This window comes from Osmerus mordax, chromosome 7 (genome assembly GCF_038355195.1).
Source record: "Osmerus mordax isolate fOsmMor3 chromosome 7, fOsmMor3.pri, whole genome shotgun sequence".
In the NCBI taxonomy this organism is placed as follows: domain Eukaryota; kingdom Metazoa; phylum Chordata; class Actinopteri; order Osmeriformes; family Osmeridae; genus Osmerus; species Osmerus mordax.
In genome coordinates, this window is record NC_090056.1 from 10,221,896 (window position 1) to 10,242,657 (window position 20,762).

Below are 20,762 nucleotides of genomic sequence, written 5' to 3' on the forward strand. Positions count from 1 at the left end.
AGTATCTACTGTCTCTCTTTTGTTGAATAAACTATGTTTGTCGGTTCTGTTCTGGACATTTTGAACAAACCGTTTCAAAACAAAGAACTTGGAATGATAACAAAAGCCCTGAGAACATATCTCTCCCATTCTGTACCTGGAGCATACAGGGAAAGAGCACACTTTTAATTTGATATTCATATACGATATTGTACAATATATTATGTACACGACACAAACTAGCTGGCCTGCGGTAAAGTGTAGACCTACACAAAGTAGCAAGCTAGTGTCCAGGAAAATGTTTGTGTTGCTTGGCAACAGTCCAGTCCCAGTCCAGTGGCAGAACTATTTGTGTTGGCAGAGCTAAATAAATGATTAAATAAACAAACAAATTCTAATCTGTTGTCGCTTATTACCGTGAACTAATAAATGGAGCAGCCTAAGGAACCGTACCTATGACGAATCACAGCAGTGCTGATATTCAGTGGGCTCAAATCTCCTTCAAGGCGGCGGTGGTAGGAAGACTGACAGCTTCAGGCCAACTCCCCTAACCCTCACTCTTCTACAGAGTCACTGTGGCTGGGAAGCAGAGAGCCACCACAGCCACTTAAACTCCTGGGTATTCTCTGGGATAACATGGCTGCCAAAGCATTGCATCACACACTTTAGGATCCTCTGCTCCAGTTTCCCCCTCCTTCTCATATGAGACAGCTGTGTGTGTTTGTGTGTGTGTACGTTTTTGTGTGTTGATACATTTGGCTGACCACACAAAATTTCACTCAGTGTCTTATACAGAAGTCTGAGTTTCCCAACGTACAGACGGCTCCTTTGCGTGACAGTTGTATGTGTCATCTTGTGTGTATGTGTGTGTGACCTCTTTGTTTCATCTAGGTTCCGTCTTGTGGGCCAGCCAGGTTTTATCTACAGGAAGTGTTTAGCTCTACTGGGCCTCACGCGAGCCGTACTTCCCGTCTACGGCAGCAAGCAGATAAAGCGTTCAGTAGTGGCAAAGCAAGCTTGAACGCAACTCCAAACACAGCTCTTTAAAGCATTGAGGTTCAAGCTCAGGCGCCTACCCACGGAGGTTGAAAGGAATGTGAACAAAGCAACAGTCATCCTGATGACTGCAAATGACCTGTAGAACCAAGCGGTTCCAGTCTAGCTGACTGGACATAATGACCACAGCAGTATCTCAAAACCAAACATTGGTTTGGTTTGAGAACCAAACATTGGTTTGGTTTGAGGTGGTCATTTTGTGGTCATATTGGTAAAACACTCATCTCAAATTGTTGAGTAATTTTTCTCTTGCATATTCTATTTCTCAGGTTAACTAGTAAACTCACAACTGAACCTACTGTAGATACATACTGTACATAGCCAGCCAGAGTTGAGCCTCAGTCAGCACACCACCAGGTTCAAACAGCCAGAGTTGAACACAGGTTAAGTGCTCCCATGCTTTCCTTGGTGGCTCCTCAGAAGAATGGCCGTTTCTCCATAGGGTCTGTGGCTGAGTGGGCTGGAGACTCCTAACTGTACACTATACAGGGTGTTTTTACAGATTGAGCTGCTTTAATGAGACTCTGTGCAAACACTTGCCTTTCCAAAGTAAACCCTCATCAGGAGACACTGTACAGCCAGGGCACCTCACCCACACCATGTGACACACCACTTCCTTGTCAAACGGGCTAGGTCAAAGAGATGTTGTTTTTCTATGGAGTACTGTGTTTGTGTATGTGTGTGTGAATGTGTGTGGGTGTGTGCATGCGTTCTTCAGTGAATGTGTGTGCGGCAGCACAGCCTACCTTGTAGATCTCCGGGTCGGGACACTGATCTCCGGCAGTCTGGCAGTCGTCCCTGGGCCTGCAGCTGTTGTCACACCAGCCACAGAGATGACCCTGGTACTCCCGGCCCCAACACTGGGAGCAGTCTGCACTGCCCACCCCACAGTTATACACCTCCACTGAGAGAGAGAGAGAGAGAGAGACAGAGAGAGAGACAGAGAGAGAGAGAGAGAGAGAGAGAGAGAGAGAGAGAGAGAGAGAGAGAGAGAGAGAGAGAGAGAGAGAGAGAGAGAGAGAGAGAGAGAGAGAGAGAGAGAGAGAGAGAGAGAGAGAGAGAGAAATAAATAAAGAGAGCAACAGAGAACAGAAAGAGAGAGAAAAAGTCAGAAACATAAAAGGATATAGAGTTGGAGAGATAGGGGCAGGGAGAGAGCTTGATCAACATAACCAGTCATCTTGAAACATCTTTGCCAGGTTGGTACTGGACTACTTGAAACCACATGTGCAGGAGGACAGGCATCTGCCAGGAGAACATGAATTACTAGAGAAATAAACAGCAAGACAGGGCCAGTAATGGAAGAACAGGATACAGGAAGAGATAAAGAGAACGAGCGAGAAACAGATGAGCGTGTCCATGTTACACTGCACCTCCCATAGAGAAACCATATGTGTGCGTGTGTGTGTGTGTGTGTGTGTATTTGTGTGTGTATACGCCTGTGTGTATTTTTATGACTTTGTGCGGTATGAAGTATCAGATGTTTAGTTCAAGTATTCGGAGTTTCTGGCTGTTAGCCAGTGCTGTTGAAGAGGCAGTTCAGTGCTCACATGGTAGACACATGATCTGTAAACACACAGCATCTGGGCTTGGCCTGGCCTGAGCCTCAGCTGCAAAGGAGATGATCAACCTAGCAACAGTCATGCTACTTCTCATCATGGAGATGTCATTATGAAAACCAGCACAGGCTGCAAGCCAGTTACTGAGCCTACTCAGTGTGTGGGTGTGTGTGCGTGTGTGTGAACCCTTACCTCTCATGGGTTGAGGGCCGTCTATGTATTTGTCCTGGTAGCCCTTCCTCCGCAGGCTGAGCTGGTACACCTGACTGCTCTCTGCCGTGAACAGCTGCAAGCACAGAACAAGCCTTCTGATTGGCCATCTACCAGCAGCACAAACTTTGATTGACACTCCACAAAAAATGTAGACCCAGACTGTAAAGTAGGACGGTTGGTTGTACTCACTGTTACACCAGTGCATATGACCGTTGAGCTATCCAGCCACTGGGCCTCGTAGCGCTGTCCAGTCCCCAGGTCACACTCCAGCTCCTCCCCCTACGGAGCACAAACACTGTGAGACCACACCGTATATCAATCGTGGACGCAGTTAAAGATGAAGTGGGATGTCTCACTGAGCTCAGTAAAGACACATAACATGATGATTGATGATTATACAGCCAATACATGAGAGAAAGCTGTCTGAATGTCCTATAGGGAATTCCTGTGGTAGCCACCCAGGTGTCGGGAGAGGAAGGTACATCAAGGAATCTGATATAGCCCGGGATAATTGTCCCTGCCAGGCAAAGACTCAATCCATTCATTATTAATATTCATCAACATCTGGAGGGTGTGGTTGTCAGGAACTCCTCAGGGAGTCAGTCATATTTAGCTAAGATATTCACCTAGCAAGGCTGGGACTGAGCCAGCACACCCACCACACACACAGCAGAAGACCCAAGCTACGCAGCACACACCACGAATGGCAGCTTAGTCAGTAATGCTCTGTGAGGCTGAAGTCATCAGTGACACTGTGATGAGCTCAGCTTAACAGCTCATCAGGAGTATAAATATGGATAGAAAGGGTAACCCTGAGCATATTTAGGATTGTAGCATGTTTCTTCTATCTTGATAGATTTCCCCCTGGACTTTCTCCCGGTTACTTGGAGGGAGTTACTTGCTGCTTCTGAGTAGCGTCTAAGGTGTTTGATCTTAGTGTTTTCTCAACAGAACGGCCCATGCTGATGGAGTATGTCGTCTGACCCAGGACCATCTAACTGTGTCTCAGCTTTAGGTCTCGTTTAGTATAGAATAGAATATGGTGGAATGAAGCTATTAGCTAAGGTATGATTTTCCTGGAGTATAGAGTAATGGCAAAGTCAATGACATTCTTCAAACAATGTGTGTTTATGTAAAGCTTGAGACTGAAATCTAAGAACAGCAATATAAGAAGCTGATTACATCCAGGACAATTTGTGTGTGAGTTTATGTCTGTCTATGTGTTTGACTCACTGTCTATCACCATGGAAACCCAGTAGGGGAGTGTGTGAAAGGGCAAAGGGGGTTATGGGTATGCCTGACGGACCTGGCAACCAGTCAAGGCTGGAATCTACCCGCCTCATTCAGGACAAGAGAATGAATCACACACTAGTAACAACTGGAGTTTAACCGATCTGAAAACAGTGTTCATTTTAATTATCAGTTGAAACTGTAGAGTTCCAGCCTAGTGTGAAAGCTGTGAATGCAAGGCACTAGTGACTGCATCTACCTAATAAGAGATAAGCTGTTCAGACAGTGTGTTTGACATGAGAGACAGTTGTAAGGTGTTCGTCTGAAGCGATACAGATACTGATTTATTAATAATTCTCCTCTATGGTTCCTCCATCATGTGGCGGTCCTAGTTCAGTCCAGCTTGAAAGGGATCATTTGATGTCCTTAATGACCTGACTCAATTTGACCAACCATGCCAGGTGGTGTCTCTACTCTCTAATCTCAAAGCAGAGCTGGGTGATATACCTCTTCCACGTTGCTTAGGGACAGGCTGAAGTCCTGGGTCATCCCTGAGGGCGACGGAGGAACCTCTGCGGCTATGACGCCGGGACAGGAAGCAGTGTTCTGGGGGATAGGAAGTGACATGGTAGGGTTAAAGAAAACAATGGCTACCCCCGCACACATCCGCCTCCCAAAATACCTGTCCTGTTTATGTATGGGGAGGAAGAGGGAGGGGGCAGCCTGGCCCACTCAGGAGGACAACAATAGAACAGAGGGACGGAGAGGGAGCAGGAAAACAGCCCCACCGGACAGAAGGATGGGACTACACAGCCTCTGTCTTTGACCACATCACAGCATTTCCCTTCATAAAGCAGATCCTTACATTGTTTCCTTAATTCAAGGAATAATTCATCTTTGTTAAATAACTTCGTTTTCAAAGGGGTCCATCAATAAAGTTTGCTTTAATAGTTTCAACCTAACTGGACATTGCAGTTCAGTAGGTTTATAGCCACAGAACACATGGGTTTCAGACCAGCAGCAGACCAGCAGAGCACTCTGACTCATCTAACCAGCGTCCTCCTGCTGAGTCAGCCGGCCCTCAGGGCCCAGCCACAACCAGACCAGCTGTGTGTGAGGGGCTGTACAGCGGCTTTGGGACTCTGAGCTCCATTAACGTCTGTGTCTTGGCACAGGCGCCACAGAGAGCAGGAGAATGATGGGCAGGTCTAACAACAGTGCAGGTGGCGTCAGAGCCCAGGTATGTTCAGAGAAGGCAGCGCCTGCTTGACTTTAAGAGCTCCATCAGGCTCCACTGGTCTCCCTTTATGTTGGTCATTACAGTACAGTGTGACAACCAAGGGATGTAACCAGGGGTTGCCACAACATATATTCTTTCAACTTCCCCTTTTGATGGTATACTGATTTTGACATAGATATAAACTGGTTTGGTTTCTAATATTTGGCAATTAACTTCAATGTACAAGATTGAATTGGCAAGGGATCAAATATGATCAGATACTGTACAATTACAGTCATAGTATTCCAAAGATTTTTCTTTCTACCTACACTCACAAACAAGATGCAACAGAGCATGGGGAGCTTTCACTCTATGGAGGTATATTCAACATACCCTCATACAGGCTAGGAGCAGGCTACTTCAGGACAGTTTGGATTGGGAAATATTCAAATGAGCTGGAACATAGTGGACCCATTCTTAAACAGGGCACCAACGGGCATATCAAACCCAATAGCCATGAAGACAGTTTTCTAAAAGGTCGATGGAGATTTTATATGGTACATGATCTAGTCGGGAGTCTGTAAAACACAGTTTTATGAGCTTTTTCAGAATGGTTGAATGGAGCATAGCTTTGACCACATGCTCTTGCCTAACCATGGAGCACTAACATCATGACACAGCCTGAAGAGAAGCAGTTGCCAGGGTGTGTTTGGTGTGCTCTAGACCTTGGGGCAACTGACCTCCAGGAGGGTGTGTGTGGAGTCCTCTTTACTGGAGACACATGAGTGGCTCTGCTGGTCCCAGTAACACTTCCATCTGGTGCTCAGACAGCTACCACACCTGAGGGACAAGATAAGGTTAGTCTAGTGTGTTTGTGAGTGTGTGTGTGTGTGAGTGAGTGCGCGGGAACTTGAGAGTGTTTATGTCAGCTGTGTGTGTGTGTGTGTGTGTTCTCAGACAGCCTAAACTGGAACACCTCCACTGTGTGTGCCATTCTTCAGCCTGAGGGGGGAGACAGATGTCCCACACCAGGCAAGAAAGTGCCTCGAGTGATACCAAAACTCTGAGGAGGGGTCTGGAGGGGTGTTAAGAAGAGGGGCTACACGTGACAAGAAGGATGAGGACGGCGCTGAAGAAAAGCAGACAGCCCACTTGAGGGACTCTTATCAGTGAAAGCTATTTTCTTTTTCTCTAACTTTGCTTCTGTCCCGTTGAACCACACGAACACAGAGGAGGCCTATAACACTGATCCACACGAACACAAACGCCCTATCTGTGTCTCCGCTCGCCTCGCTAACCCCTGACCCAACCTCAACCATCTCTGTCATACACAAACAGACTGGGCACATAGTGCACCACACACACACACACACATACAATGAACACACACATAAATACACACGTCCACACACACAGCAGCACACTGAGCACACAAAGCTGTACTGACTCTCAGGGCCTCTCAGTGAACAGGGTGGTTAAACACACACTCTCAATCATGTCCCTGTCAGGGAGAAAGATGTCAGGGAGAAAAGACTTCAGGGGGCAGACAGAGACAGCAGACAGAGACAGAAGGAATAGAGAGACAAAGAGACAGTGACGAGGACGACCATATTAAGAACAAAAAGTGAGAGAGAGTGGGAGAGGGAGTGGAAGGGAGTGAGAGAGAGAGAGAGAGAGAGAGAGACAGAGAGAGAGTGAGAAAGAGGGAGAGAGAGAGAGAGAGAGAGAGAAGAGAGAGAGAGAGAGAGAGAGAGAGAGAGAGAGAGAGAGAGAGAGAGAGAGAGAGAGAGAGAGAGAGAGAGAGAGAGAGAGAGAGAGAGAACTGGTCAGCTGGTTGTCCAACTGGGCAGAGAGGAATGCTACCGTCTGGTTGTCATTAACACTTCACCTAGTAACCACTCTGACCAGGCTGTGAGAGAACCGTCTTAACACACACTCACACACCCACACACACACATCCTGAGAATTAGAGAACCATGCACAGAACATGAAAAAAGACCCACATATCCAGTAACCGTGTGAAGCAGTACCTTAGGAGTCTCCTTGTAATAGCTCTTTCTGGAGTTATTAAAAGAGCAGCTTGAAGTGATTAAAAGTTGATAGAGTATCACAGCTCCTCAGATAGCAACATAGCACTCTTCCTGTGAGAATGGCACTTAGCTCATTATCACCTTCAACAATATGCCATCAAATTTCACACCGCCAGACCTTACTGAGGACAGGTTTAATACACACAGTCATACACACATACACACGCCAGGATATACAGAACTTCAGAAATACAATCTGTCTGTACACCTTAAAATCATTATGACACGAGCCATCACATCGTGTGGACCTTCAGACATGGTCAAAAAGGCAGGAGCACAGCAGTTGCTGGTCCCCTGGAGGTTGCAAATGAGAGGGGAGAGAGGCAGAGGAGAGCAAGAGAGAAGAGAGCAGGGGAGAGCAGAGGAGAGGAGAGGAGAGAAGAGGAGAGGAGAGCAGGGGAGAGCAGGGGAGAGGAGAGCAGAGGAGAGCAGGGGAGAGCAGGGGAAAGCAGGGGAGAGGAGAGCAGAGGAGAGCAGGGGAGAGCAGGGGAAAGCAGGGGAGAGGAGAGCAGAGGAGAGCAGGGGAGAGCAGGGGAAAGCAGGGGAGAGGAGAGCAGAGGAAAGCAGGGGAGAGCAGGGGAAATCGGGGGAGAGCAGAGGAGAGGAGAGCAGGGGAGAGCAGAGGAGAGGAAAGCAGAGGAGAGCAGAGCAGAGCAGAGGAGAGCAGGGGAGAGCAAGAGAGAAGAGAGCAGGGGAGAGCAGAGGAGAGCAGAGGAGAGCAGGGGAGAGCAGGGGAGAGCAGAGGAGAGGAGAGCAGAGGAGAGCAGGGGAGAGCAGGGGAAAGCAGGGGAGAGGAGAGCAGAGGAAAGCAGGGGAGAGCAGGGGAAATCGGGGGAGAGCAGAGGAGAGGAGAGCAGGGGAGAGCAGAGGAGAGGAAAGCAGAGGAGAGCAGAGCAGAGCAGAGGAGAGCAGGGGAGAGGAGAGCAGAGCAGGGGAGAGGAGAGCAGGGGAGAGCAGAGGAGAGCAGGGGAGAGGAGAGGAGAGCAGGGGAGAGCAGAGGAGAGCAGGGGAGAGCAGAGGAGAGCAGGGGAGAGCAGAGGAGAGGAGAGACAGGAGACGGGAGCAGAGCCTGTCTGTGTGACCACACTGCCTGAAGAGCCGACAGACCACAGCTCCCCACAGGAACAATCAACAACCAACAAGACCAGGAGCAGGCTTCACTCATCCAATTTCCTTTATTTTCATCTCGAGAATATTAACACAACAGTGAATCCTGTTCAAAACCTCAACCAAGCTACAGACCAAACAGACCTTCCATAACATTTATCCACCAATGTTGCAGAACAGAGCTTTCAGGCTGGACAGAGGAACATGCCCTGAGTGACATCAGCTGAGACAAGAGGCTTTGCTCTCCTTTCTGCCTTGAGCTACATGTGTGCAGAGAGAATGCCAGTGAGACTAGAGCTGACATTTGGCCGACATTTGAGTGATGCTAGGACTTGGCAGAGGTCCCTGCACTGGGACCTGTCTGCATGAGCGCCTCACAGCGCCCATATTGGTATTAAAACCCTGTGTGTTTTGGTGCATGTGGTTGTTAGAGATGACTGTTATGTGTTCTATTTGGATTATGGAGTGTATAGTTAACAGCAGTAGGATTGTGTGTGTAGATTTGTAGTTTTAGGGTGTGACTCACGCAGTCTTGACATGGATCATGCCCGTCCTCTCACAGTCATAGATGACAAAGCTTCCTGACACCACCGCAGTTCCGTTCACTTTTATTGCCACGTGAACTGTCAGGTGATCTGCCACAACAAACAAACAGATGTGTTCAAGATACTACCTTGTTTAGAGTGGGAAGGGTAGGGGTGTGGTGGGGGGAGCCCTTACCTCTGCCAGGGGGGATGTGGGGGTACCTGTCACGGGGGAGGAGGGGGCAGGTCTGGATCTGGGCAGGCCCATAATCCAGGTGGACGGTGGCTGCCGTGGAAATGCCCAATCCATAATCACACTCCACACGGGAGCCAATGAGATCAGGTACACTGCCGTTGATCAAAATCCCTACATCCTGGATGGATAGAGGGAGGCAAAGAAGAGTACAAGTTATTAGAGTGGGTGTTGCTGACATGGTTAATGGGTTTAACCAAATGTTAAGAAATTGGAAGAGTCATAGCTCCAGATGATATAGTTTATTGTAGTTCAAGATAATTAGATCAATTTGGTTGATGATATTGAAGGTCATATGGCACAGAAGCGTGACTGAAAGGGAGAATCTTGGTGTGAAACATAGCACCCTGTTGACGTGAACTGACTTCACTGGCATCGTTTCAAAATGTCTGAGGAAAGGGGCAAAAGGGTGAAGAAACAGACAGCAGAACAATGCTGGTTTGAGATGCCAGCTACATGTGGTAACATGCTTCAGTGAACTCTATTCTATTGTCTTTGGAATTGATCACTTCCTAGCTATGGTGCAAACTTCCTGCTTCCTGCCTTATGCTTCCTGTTTGGGGAGACGGCAGTGGGCCCAGCTTCCTGTGGCCCTGAGTGATGTCTTGGGATGGGCCAGCTGCTGGACCTATCCAGGCTTAACTGACTTACACATCAACTAGAGTGTCGGCCTTATCAGTGTAGACACCTCCTCCTCATACACATGCTTAGAACATCAGCCAACAATATAGCATTGATTCACAATGTATACGCAACAATAATGAGGTTGCATACACACAGTAAAAACGGCGTGTTTTAATGTGTCTGTGCCCAGTCTTGGTACCTTGATGTCTGCAGACAGGCTGATCTCAGGGGGGGTGAGGGTCATGGAGGGGCACTGCTGGGATCCCTCGCCCATTCCGATCCAGGAGCGAGCCAGCGGGCCCAGGAGACACTCCTTCTGGATGGTGCACCTGGGGGGGGAGGGCACAGGCAGAGGGTCAGGCTGACTGGACGTGACTGGGAAGACAGACAGAGAGGACTACAGTAACAAAGAGGTTATGGGACTTTGCAGCGATGGAGATCTAAATGGTTATTAGCGATGCTTTTCATTTCTGCTCCCAGTGAATATTTAGACGTGTTCAAACATCTTTGTCATATTTAATTCCTGAGTGTTACAGTCTTGTTCCCACATTTGTGTGTACGGTATCAAGCTGCTGGTCTCATCTGTGCCTGAGCTGTCTGTTAGGATAGTTCTAACAGTGGCCTGTTTCACTCTGGGACACACACATTCCCAGCAGCTGGACCTATAGGCACTGAAATCAGGGACAACTTAGTTTAATTACAGTACTACCAGACCAAGTATTTGTCCATGTGTGTGTGTTTAAGTGTAAAGTATGAATCCGAATAAATCATAAGATGAATTGACCAAGCAGGGTGGTCTCGTATTTTGGCTTCTGTTTCACTACTAAGCTTAAGAGGTCCCTCAGCACTAGGCTGAGTCAGGACAGAAGGACACAGAGACCTTCAACTCTGGACAGAGCAGCAGCCCCACATAGAACAGCAGTTACAATGAGTTTGACACCTATATTTATATATGCTTTTAATACTTTAATGGCTTTTAGAACAAATAGAACATTGAATGTGTGTGAATGAGTGTTTGAGCGGATGTGTATGAGGTTGTTTGTCTGTGTGGGTGTGAGAACAGATGTCTGTGAGGGTGCTTGTATGTTATTGTGTGTGTGCCTGCATGTGTTTGTGACTGATTGCATTTATGTGTGTGTATGTGTGTGGTGGGAAGATACAAACTTGTGTGTCTGTGCGTGTGTGTTTGTGTGTCTTTGCATGCGAGAGTGAATGTCCAGATTTCCAGTCCCAGGGTGCTGAGGGGCCAGCAGGGCTGTGAGGTCAGCCACGGGGATACAAATAGAACTCAAATGCTCTGCAATCCCACAAACATCCCCTACATACTCACTCCACTGCACACAGACTTTCACCAAACTCTAACTACCACTCTAGAATCCAATCTCATCTAAAACACATCCAACATATGGCAGACAAACACCTAATAAGGCCGGCGTCATTCAGGAACACATTTGAGAAAGACTCCCTGGAATAGCAGAGAGACAACATAGCGAGTGTCCAAAAGACTTGCCTAATATTCCTTTCTGACCGGAAACATCTGCAACCGTGACTCACTGGCTCACCCACTGAAGCATCATGGGTTTTTTTTTCTCACTTCCCTTTTAAGAAAAAGCATGAACCACCCAATATCTAATGTATTCACATATAATCAGTCAACAGTTCAAACACCCTATTATCAGGGCGTGAATATTCACACATAATGTTCATGCCATCCTTACCTACACACACATACAAGCACACATTCACACAAACACATGCATATCACCTGTCAAATTCATTGGCTCAGCAGACAAACCTTACAGAAAAAATATTATAAAAAATCTGTTCTTTTTAAAAATGTAAAAAGAACAGCTTCTTAAAATAAACAAAGTTAACACCAGCAGCTGAAATATGAGCTGAGAAAACCCATTCCTCACAAAGTTTGTGAGTGTCTGGGAGGTGATAAGGAGGATAAGCTGATAAGAAAGTTAAACACCTTAATATATGAAACTGCCCCTTGGAAGTACCACACACAGATAAAGCATATTCACGGACCACATTCTCAAGGGCATAAAGAACACATCCAGTAAAGTTAATCCATCAACAACTTACAGTGCATCTAGAATACAGGCGGAAAGGGTAGCTACACCCGCTCAGACAAATGCGTCATAGTCATCCAGAGTCACTCAGACACACACACACACACAAAGGAAGACTGTGATGGATTCTCAGATTGTGAGATCACTTTCTTTTCCTGGTTGTGTTTGAGTGTCTGTTTGTATCAGAGAGGGTCGTCCTCCCACTGAAGGCGAACTTAGATGACCTGATAGGAGCTCTCATCCATGGATGGGCCAAGCCCCCACCCCCCACCCCCCCACTCCCCCCGCCCACCTGGACCCGACAGGCCTTCCTATCCACCCAGCGTGACTGGTCAAACATTGCCACAGACACACACTCATGACATCAGCTCCCAATCCTCAGAAAGCAACACAGAAGAACACACAGGCATGTGCAGGACTCTGTCACGCACACACACAAAGGCACACGGCATGAAGACGTGCAAACTCACGCAGACAGACGTTCACATATTCACAAAGACACGAGCGCACACACACACACTTTGACATTTCCTTGTCAAAAGATCCAGTGTGTGCTCTCCCTCCCACAACCACCATCACAATCAACGCTCCTTTGTAAAGGAGGAGCGAGGAGGAGCGAGGAGGAGCGAGGAGGAGCGAGGAGGGAAGGGCAGAGAGTGAGAACAGAGAACAGAGAGGGGAGAGAATGGGGGGTAACTTGAAAAATATGAATGTGAGAAAATGAGGAAAGGGAAAAAAGAGAAAGAGACAATGATAAAGAAACTGGTAGAGGAGACTGAAACAAACTCCACAGAAAAAAGGAGGAGAGCAGAGGAAAACAAATCCATACATAAAGGGAAAGGAGAGAAGGCATTATAAATTCTTCCCCTTCTGCAATATATTTCCCACCTTTACCACACACCCTGGCACACACGCACTCATCTACACACGTATGCATGTACACACACCTACACATAATGCTCTTGTCAGGTAATGAAATGAATACAATGTTATTCTATCCCAGGCCCCCTCTCTCTCTCTCTCTCTCTCTCTCTCTCTCTCTCTCTCTCTCTCTCTCTCTCTCTCTCTCTCTCTCTCTCTCTCTCTCTCTCTCTCTCTCTCTCTCTCTCTCTCTCTCTCTCTCTCTCTCTCTCTCTCTCTCTCTCTCTCTCTCTCTCTCTCTCTCTCTCTCTCTCTCTCTCTCTCTCTCTCTCTCTCTCTCTCTCTCTCTCTCTCTCTCTCTCTCTCTCTCTCTCTCTCTCTCTCTCTCTCTCTCTCTCTCAGTGCTCTCTGGCCATGCCAGAGCCCAGGCACACACATCACTAACCCTCTTCTATCTCATCTACTAATCTGCTTTTATCTCCCAACACAGCCCTCAGACACATACACACACACACACACACATACATACACACACTCTCTGCCCTTTGAGAATACAACACTCTAAACACAGCACACAAGAGTAAGAGAGCAAGACACATAGAGCACAGATCCGAGAAGCCAACCCCCACAATGACAGAGCAACAGGAGGTGCTAGTCCAGTCACTGCTCATTGGATGGTGTCACTTCGGCATGTTATCCAACAATGACTAGAACAAAAACTCTGCCATTTCCCCCCCTGCTGTTCTACTTGACTGACAAAATCTAAAGGTGCCCAGTTAACTGACACTTTGTCAGAATGGACAGTGTAGTTGGTATGTTGGTGTAGTGTATTGATTTCCTAGCAGGCTGATAGATGGTAGACTCCCACCTGTTCTCCAGTGTACACCAGCCACAGTGGGCGTCTCCGGCTCCCAGACAGTCACTGCAGCTGCCGTACTGGTCACACACCGCCACCTTCACCCTCAGCAGCTAAACAGGACACATACATACACACACACATACATACACACACACACACACATACATACATATGCTTGACAAGCTTGTCTACCACCATCAGTGTAAAGCCACAGGTGAAGCCACAGTCACAGACAATTACTTAAAAAAATACAAATTAGGAATTCAAAGTCTTTCACATGCAAGCAAGATTTTTATTCTTTTCTCTATTTAGACGTGTCAAATAAGTTCTTCCAGGGGGAGCTTTTACATTTAAAAAGTAAGTCAATTCATTTTCTCTTTCACACATTGTCAATGACATTTCCAGATTTCCCCAGCACCCCTCCATTCCCATGTGTGAACAGTGGTAATGTATGTGCCTCCACTCCCGTACACCATGAGACCTGGAGCAAACACATCCTTGAGAAACAACTGACACTTCCATATTGTAGAAAGGATTTGTATTACAAAATGCTACACAAATTGCTTTGCAAAAAGTTCCCTCTGCAAAAAGCACCTACAGTGGGTTAGCATCCTTCCTGCAAAACTATAAGCAACCATTATCTGTACAAACAGTTTGCGGTATCAATATGCTGTTCTACAAACACGAGTGTTACAGGAATTAGTGATTGGGAGACGCTAATGTTTTGCAGACTTACATGGTGAGCAGTCATGACGTAAAGGAAGTTCCTGTCGTTGGGGTCGAAGGTCATGATGTGGTGAACTGATTCGCCAGGTCTTAGCTTCAGTGTCCACTGATTGGCCACAGTCTGGTTCCTTAGGAGGGTCAGCTGTAGAAAACAGAATATGTTTCAATTTTTACAGTATTGACATAAATACTAATAATAGGAATCAAATGTTGAAGTATGTCAATTATTATCTCCGGAGATAAATCGTCATCTTCTATTAAACAGCCTGGTACTCTATAGTTCTGCACTGACGATACAATATAGCTGAGCTATAATAATGTACTACATTCCAGATTCTGCAAGTTAAGCAGCTTTCTTAAATAAGGTCACTTTCAGCTCGTATAAAAGAGGGGGTTTTAAACACCTACAGTACTTAGTTCTGTGGTGATTTTTCTCTGCCAAATATTATGTCAGGTGCAACGCGTACTTACAGAATAAAATTGAGCAAAATGGGTTTATTTCTATTTTATGTGGTGTGCAACACCCCCCCCCCACACCACCCCCCCACCCCCACCCCCCCCCACACACACACACACACACACACATACAAAGTCTTCAATAGAAAATTCAAAGGCAGCAGTGACTTCCTGTCACACTAACAGTGAGGATCTTGTTTTTGAATGTCTATGGTTAACTGTGAGATCCTGGTGACAAGCTGAGACTGGGTTCCTTATCCATGCACTGACCACACACAGACATACACACAGACATACACACAGATATACAGTACATACACAGACACACTGAAACCTTTGCAAATACCAGACAAAAAAAATCTATGCCCCACCAATGCTGAATCTGAAGCTAAATCAGTATACCATGAAACACTCTCTGACTGTCTAACACACACACACACACACACACACACACACACACACACACACACACACTTCCTCTTTCTCTCTATGTATCACAGTCCTGGGGACATTGCAATGTATGCCTAACCTCCATCCAGGTCAATAGAGAACAAACAAACAGAGTGGGCCAGTAGGGAGCAGCCCACACCTGGCCAGAGAGCAGAGCAGAGGATAGGAGGAGGGAGATGGCACCGTGCACAGCCAGGTCACACAACAAAACACCTGCTCTACTGGCAGGTCACTCCCCCTCTCCATTCTCTGTCTGTCTGCCTGCACATGAAAGACTCAATTCAACCCAGGAGTGGTCATCTGCCACAAGCTGTGTGTGTGTCTTTGTGTGTGTGCGTGTGTGTGTGTATAAGAGAGAAAGAGAGAGAGAGAGAGAGAGAGAGAGAGAGAGAGAGAGAGAGAGAGAGAGAGAGAGAGAGAGAGAGAGAGAGAGAGAGAGGATATTAAAAGATAGAAAGCGAAATATCTGAAGGTTGAGAGAAGAAAGAGAGAGACTGTGTGTTTGTTTACAAAAGACTAATCAAAGGACCTTTTTATGTCTGAGATGGTGTGGTAAAAACAGAGAGAGAGAGAGGGATTTGGGGACAATGATTGCTAAACTGAGATAGATTAAGATTAAGGATACACAATCTTGGTAAACTACAGAAAGAGACTGCAAGAACAGAGTCTGTCCTACTGCAGTAAGAGGTAGACTTAGTTAAGGTGTAATTAGAAATTAGTTCATTGAGGGGTCTCCTAAACACAGGAGCAGAAGCCTAACTTAATCTGTACTGCTGTTCCCTTGTGCTCAGACTCAGCCAAACTCACAGGCACAATCACATTACACACACTAACAGCACCATTACCCTCTGTAACACTACTGCCCTCAGGGCAAACACACACAAAGCACCACACACACAGAAGCATAAATAGTAATGTACATGCGCATGCACACCCACAACGCATGTCATTTGGAACATAAACACATGCGCATATGCATAGTTGCCCCAAGCTGTACACAATGCATGCACAGCATGCCGCACACACATGCAGCACGGATACAAACATATACAGAAACACACACACACAAACAAATACTCTAGATAGAACTCTGACACAACACACAATCAAGGGGTATGTTCAGTGGTGAACACATGCAATATAAACACCAAACCACTCTTTCGCTCTCTCTTTGTGGCATGAGGGCACAACCAGACACCTAAAAACCCTAAACATACAATCAGGCAAACCAAATGGACACGCACACACACACACATGCAAACACACACAAACACACACACACCAAGCATCGGGTGTACAAACATAAACCAACCCAACAAACCAATTATCTTTAGTAAGGGCAGCAACAACAAAAAAAAACAGATTTTCAAACAAGGGGAGCTTTCAGGAGGCCTGAAACAAGACACCCTCCAGCAGAATAGTTCTAACATTGTAAAAGGTACCAGTCTAATGAAGAACAATAGGGCCAGAAAGCTTTCAGACAGAGTTTTATGTCCTTCCTCCCAGCTGAGACGTAGCTCATGGCGCTCCCTGTGTTGGGGCTGTTCTGTTGGCTCAGTGAGGGGTGACTTGGAATGCGGGTGAGACAGGATTAAGGAATTCCGCTAATTGGAGGAGAACGTTTTTATAGGCTGAAGCCACTGCAGATGTTGTCAAGCTGAATCTGTGGACTGCTGTCTGAAAACCTTCACACTCTGCAAGAGTGAGTCACCTAACAAAACACACTGCAGCTTCTTCTCTCTGAGGGTGTGCAGCAGACGGCCAGGCCCCTCGTCATTGACTGAAGGGTTATCTGAAGGGTTAGGCCATGTCTGACAGAGCAACTACTGTTAAGTCAAGTATTCTGTTTTCGTAAGACTGAACCTTAAAAGCCACATTTGTTTCCTTGTATGAGGGTTCTAACCACATCCACACTGGTAAATTGAGTAATAGAACAGTTTTGTCGTGCCTAGTGTTGGGATGTGTGTGTGCGCGTGTGTTTGTCACCTTGCGCAGTCGTCCAGTACTGGTTCCCAGGAAGACCATAGTGTGGTTGTGTATATTGTCCACGGCAACTGAGGTGAGCCCTATGGCCTCATAAAGAGGTGTGGCCCTCAGAGGCCTTCGTAGGGCCAGGGGGTGCTGGAGGTGGGCTGCCCCACAGTCAAGCTGCTCCGGCTGCAGCTAATAACAAAGAAGAAGAACATATTTACTGAACAGACAGAATATGAGTGACAGTGTGAGAATCCCGACCACCCTTCACCCAATAAATATGTCAATACATGGACACGGTCATGCTATAAATAAAAAGTGAAACTTTAATTAAAAGACATGCGAACCCATGTAAAATAAATAACAACTAGAAGTCAATTTGGTTGGTCTAATCATTTTAGTCCATCTGAAGACTGTATAGTTAACTTTGTCTCTGTCGAAGAATAAATAAATAACCATATAAAAACCATGAACTGACTTTATACCATTCCACATTAAGGCTTGGATGAGCACCACAACTAGAGATTTATTTGTCTCTTTTTGTAAGCAGAGAAGCAATGACAAGACAACATAGTGGATATCTTTGGAGTCCGTTCCCACGCGCAGCTCTTCCCTGGCCTCTTTGCTTATCATAAATTGTGTCCTTGGCTTTCTTTCAATGCAGGGCCCTCAGCCACGCTACAAAAATATCAGATTTCAACGGTCACAGCAGAGGAGAAGCAAAACCGAAGAAAGCCTTTCTTCTCGGTGCAATATGATGTATTTTCTTTGAGAAAACACAACCACATCAAGCCACAAGTGGGTGCCTGGGGAAAGGCTCTGTGGGCTGAAAACGTCTGGCGTTCTGGTCACGGTAAGAATGGCCCAACCAGCATGGGTGTCTGTCTCTCAGGACCTCCGCATCTTAATGACCTGACAGCTAGGGGTCTCTAGACTCCGCAATCAAACAGCCCGTTTGTTACGATCTCCAACATGTCAATCAATCTAGCCACACTGAAAGGATGGAATTTCACAGCATTCCTCAGACTGCGCGCAGAACATAGGCTTCAATTTCATTATGAGGCACTGCCACTGACTGTTGGAAACAAAAGAGTCATTTTACATTTGATGTAAAATCATGTCAGCAAATCGAATAACTAAAACTACTTGACTTTTTGGTTCTTTAGAAGTTACTTTTATTCAAAAGAACTAAGTTACTCCTTCTGTTAAGCCTAATGCAACATTAAGTGGGAATTGGGGAAACTGTTTGTATTTCGTGATTGTTGTAGGCCTACTCGCGAGATAAGTCTATCTGATCCATCCTGCGGTTCCCATAACCTTCGCATGCTTTGGAGGATCCTTCAAGCCATCCTGACCCCAGGCGCACTCGTGACATGGGAAATGTCTCCCCTCATGAAAGCATCATTCATTATAGTTAGTCTACTAAAACTGTCAAGTATGTCATATCAAGTTGCCAAAAGCAACAGTGAAGTACTTACAGATTAATATGCTTTCCAAAAAAGAAAAATTTGAAGCTTCAGACAAAAATGTAGGCAAAGTGAAAACTTCAGGAAAACTTATCAGCATTTCGGAAGAAACGGGTGTATATTTTTTAGATGTATTCAGAACCATAATTTTAAAAATATTGGTTAGGGGGGTATTTTATACAGTCTCATATACAGTATATATGGGATTTATACTAAACCAACCCTCCTTATAAATTCCCTAGCCCCATGTGCACACATATTACATGTATACTTACAACTAGAGTGCCCTTTTGTATGCACGCTGCGCCAGAGCCTTGAATGACGCTGTCCAGCACCTGCACATCGCTGCTGGGGGAGTTGGAGCAGTTCTTACGACCCTGTCGGATCTCCTCCTCGATGTCCGCGAATCTAAACGCGCACAAAGCAGACTTTCTGTCCGCTTTTGCAAACACGCCGAAAAGGTAGGAGTCCGTATTGATCTCGGCTGGGTGGACGGACACAAGCCGGTTATATATGTTACCGTTAGATCCACATTGTAGCGGCATCTGGATGTAGGATTCTGTAAGTTTCCGACTCTCCGCGCCAGAAGTGGGTTTGCGTGTACTATCAGTGTCCAAACATATCCTGGCAAGGATGCTATTGGGCTGGCTCTCCTTATGGCCCATTTTTGCGTCATTGTTGATCGCAATGTAAGAATACGTCTTCTGTATAAATGCATGTACAAAGTTAAGTTTGTTTTTTGGTTTCACCTCCTGCTTAATTTTAAACACGTTATCCTCAGACGGGTTGATGTCATAAGTGAAAAGCCGGGATAAGTCCTTGATGTTCAGAGACCGAATGGCAATCTCCGGGGTGTTCTCGAAGCGCAGGTCCTCTTTGCTGTGGTTCTTCGGGAAGAACGGGGTGCCAGCCCCGGTATAGGTCGCCCCGACCAGGAGCCGCGTGTTGCCTCCATGGCTCCTGAAGATCAGCCCCACGGTGGAGGCATTGGGGTGATTTGCTGCGATATTCAGCATGCTGGGAAACACAGTTTTCTCTCCCTGAGGGGGGAACTCCACCGCTATCTCCGATATGTTATCCATTCTCCTAAGCTCACAAAAGCCCTGGTACACGGAGCCACACACCAGAAGCACCCCCTGCTCCCTGTCCAGCTCCAACAGCTTGTTGAAGTTGTCAGTAAGGGATTTCGGATGCTCGCACGGAGCCTGCGGTAACTGTGGCGCATGGCACAACAGGTTGTCCTCAACCGGACCGGTCCTCTTCTCCACCTCTAAACTCAGAGTCCCGTTCAGCTGGTAGATGGTGTTGACAGTGGCCAGGTATACTTTTGTAGATACCTGGTCAACCACGAAATTATTGGTCTGGTTTGGAGACTCGAATGCCTGTTGTATCTGTAGCGCGCGAGCGAAGCGCGGGCCATGGATACTCCAGGGTGATTCCAGAAGCAGGACACCGAAGATCAGAACAGCTATCTCTGTCGAAGGAGGCATTTTTCCTTCTGGTCGGGTTCCGCGTGTTCTGTGCCGAGGGGTGCATTGAGTAAAGAAAAAATATTGTGTTTGTTCCTACTGCGACAATCTAAGAGGAAAGGCTGTTTCCTGCTCAACGCCTAAACACAGAGTGACGTGATAGCCTCAGAGAGCCGTTGCTCCTTCTCTCAGTGCAGCGCAGCGTAGGCAGAGTGAGCTGTGTGAGAGCACACTAGCTGCTGCTGCTGCCCCTTTCTCTGACAATCCCAAAAGTCAAAATGCCCTTCGGTTGTGAAAAACTATCATATATTTAGATACACTTAGATAATGTGTTGTATTGGAAATACAAGGTTGTGCACATAACGCGCCAAACGCATTTTCTAAATTAGATATATAGGATAGCCTACATTCACATTAAATCAACTGATAGGCTAAATTGAAGGGCAATATATTTATAATATGATATTAAGGAGCCACAATTTCGGTATAATTATAGGTGCTTTGTGAAATGAAATCAATAAATGAAAATCAATTAAATGAAGAAAAAAGATTATGACCTCTGTGGATGTAGG

General features: G+C 46.4%; 1 protein-coding gene across 1 annotated transcript in view; it reads right to left on the reverse strand.

Annotated features, from left to right (window-relative positions):
- Positions 1 to 20,265, reverse strand: part of plxnd1 (plexin D1) — a 45,110-nt gene extending 24,845 nt beyond the window's left edge. Inside the window, exons 1-12 of the mRNA XM_067240241.1 lie at positions 18,997 to 20,265; positions 17,271 to 17,447; positions 14,389 to 14,520; positions 13,662 to 13,762; positions 10,054 to 10,183; positions 9,174 to 9,351; positions 8,980 to 9,088; positions 5,997 to 6,096; positions 4,545 to 4,643; positions 2,997 to 3,086; positions 2,787 to 2,880; positions 1,782 to 1,939 (exon numbers count right to left, since the gene is read on the reverse strand). Of these exons, the coding sequence (XP_067096342.1) occupies positions 1,782 to 1,939; positions 2,787 to 2,880; positions 2,997 to 3,086; positions 4,545 to 4,643; positions 5,997 to 6,096; positions 8,980 to 9,088; positions 9,174 to 9,351; positions 10,054 to 10,183; positions 13,662 to 13,762; positions 14,389 to 14,520; positions 17,271 to 17,447; positions 18,997 to 20,211 (2,583 nt within the window). The 5' untranslated portion in view covers positions 20,212 to 20,265. The remainder of the gene's footprint in view (positions 1 to 1,781; positions 1,940 to 2,786; positions 2,881 to 2,996; positions 3,087 to 4,544; positions 4,644 to 5,996; positions 6,097 to 8,979; positions 9,089 to 9,173; positions 9,352 to 10,053; positions 10,184 to 13,661; positions 13,763 to 14,388; positions 14,521 to 17,270; positions 17,448 to 18,996) is intronic.
- Positions 20,266 to 20,762: the final 497 nt, after the last annotated feature.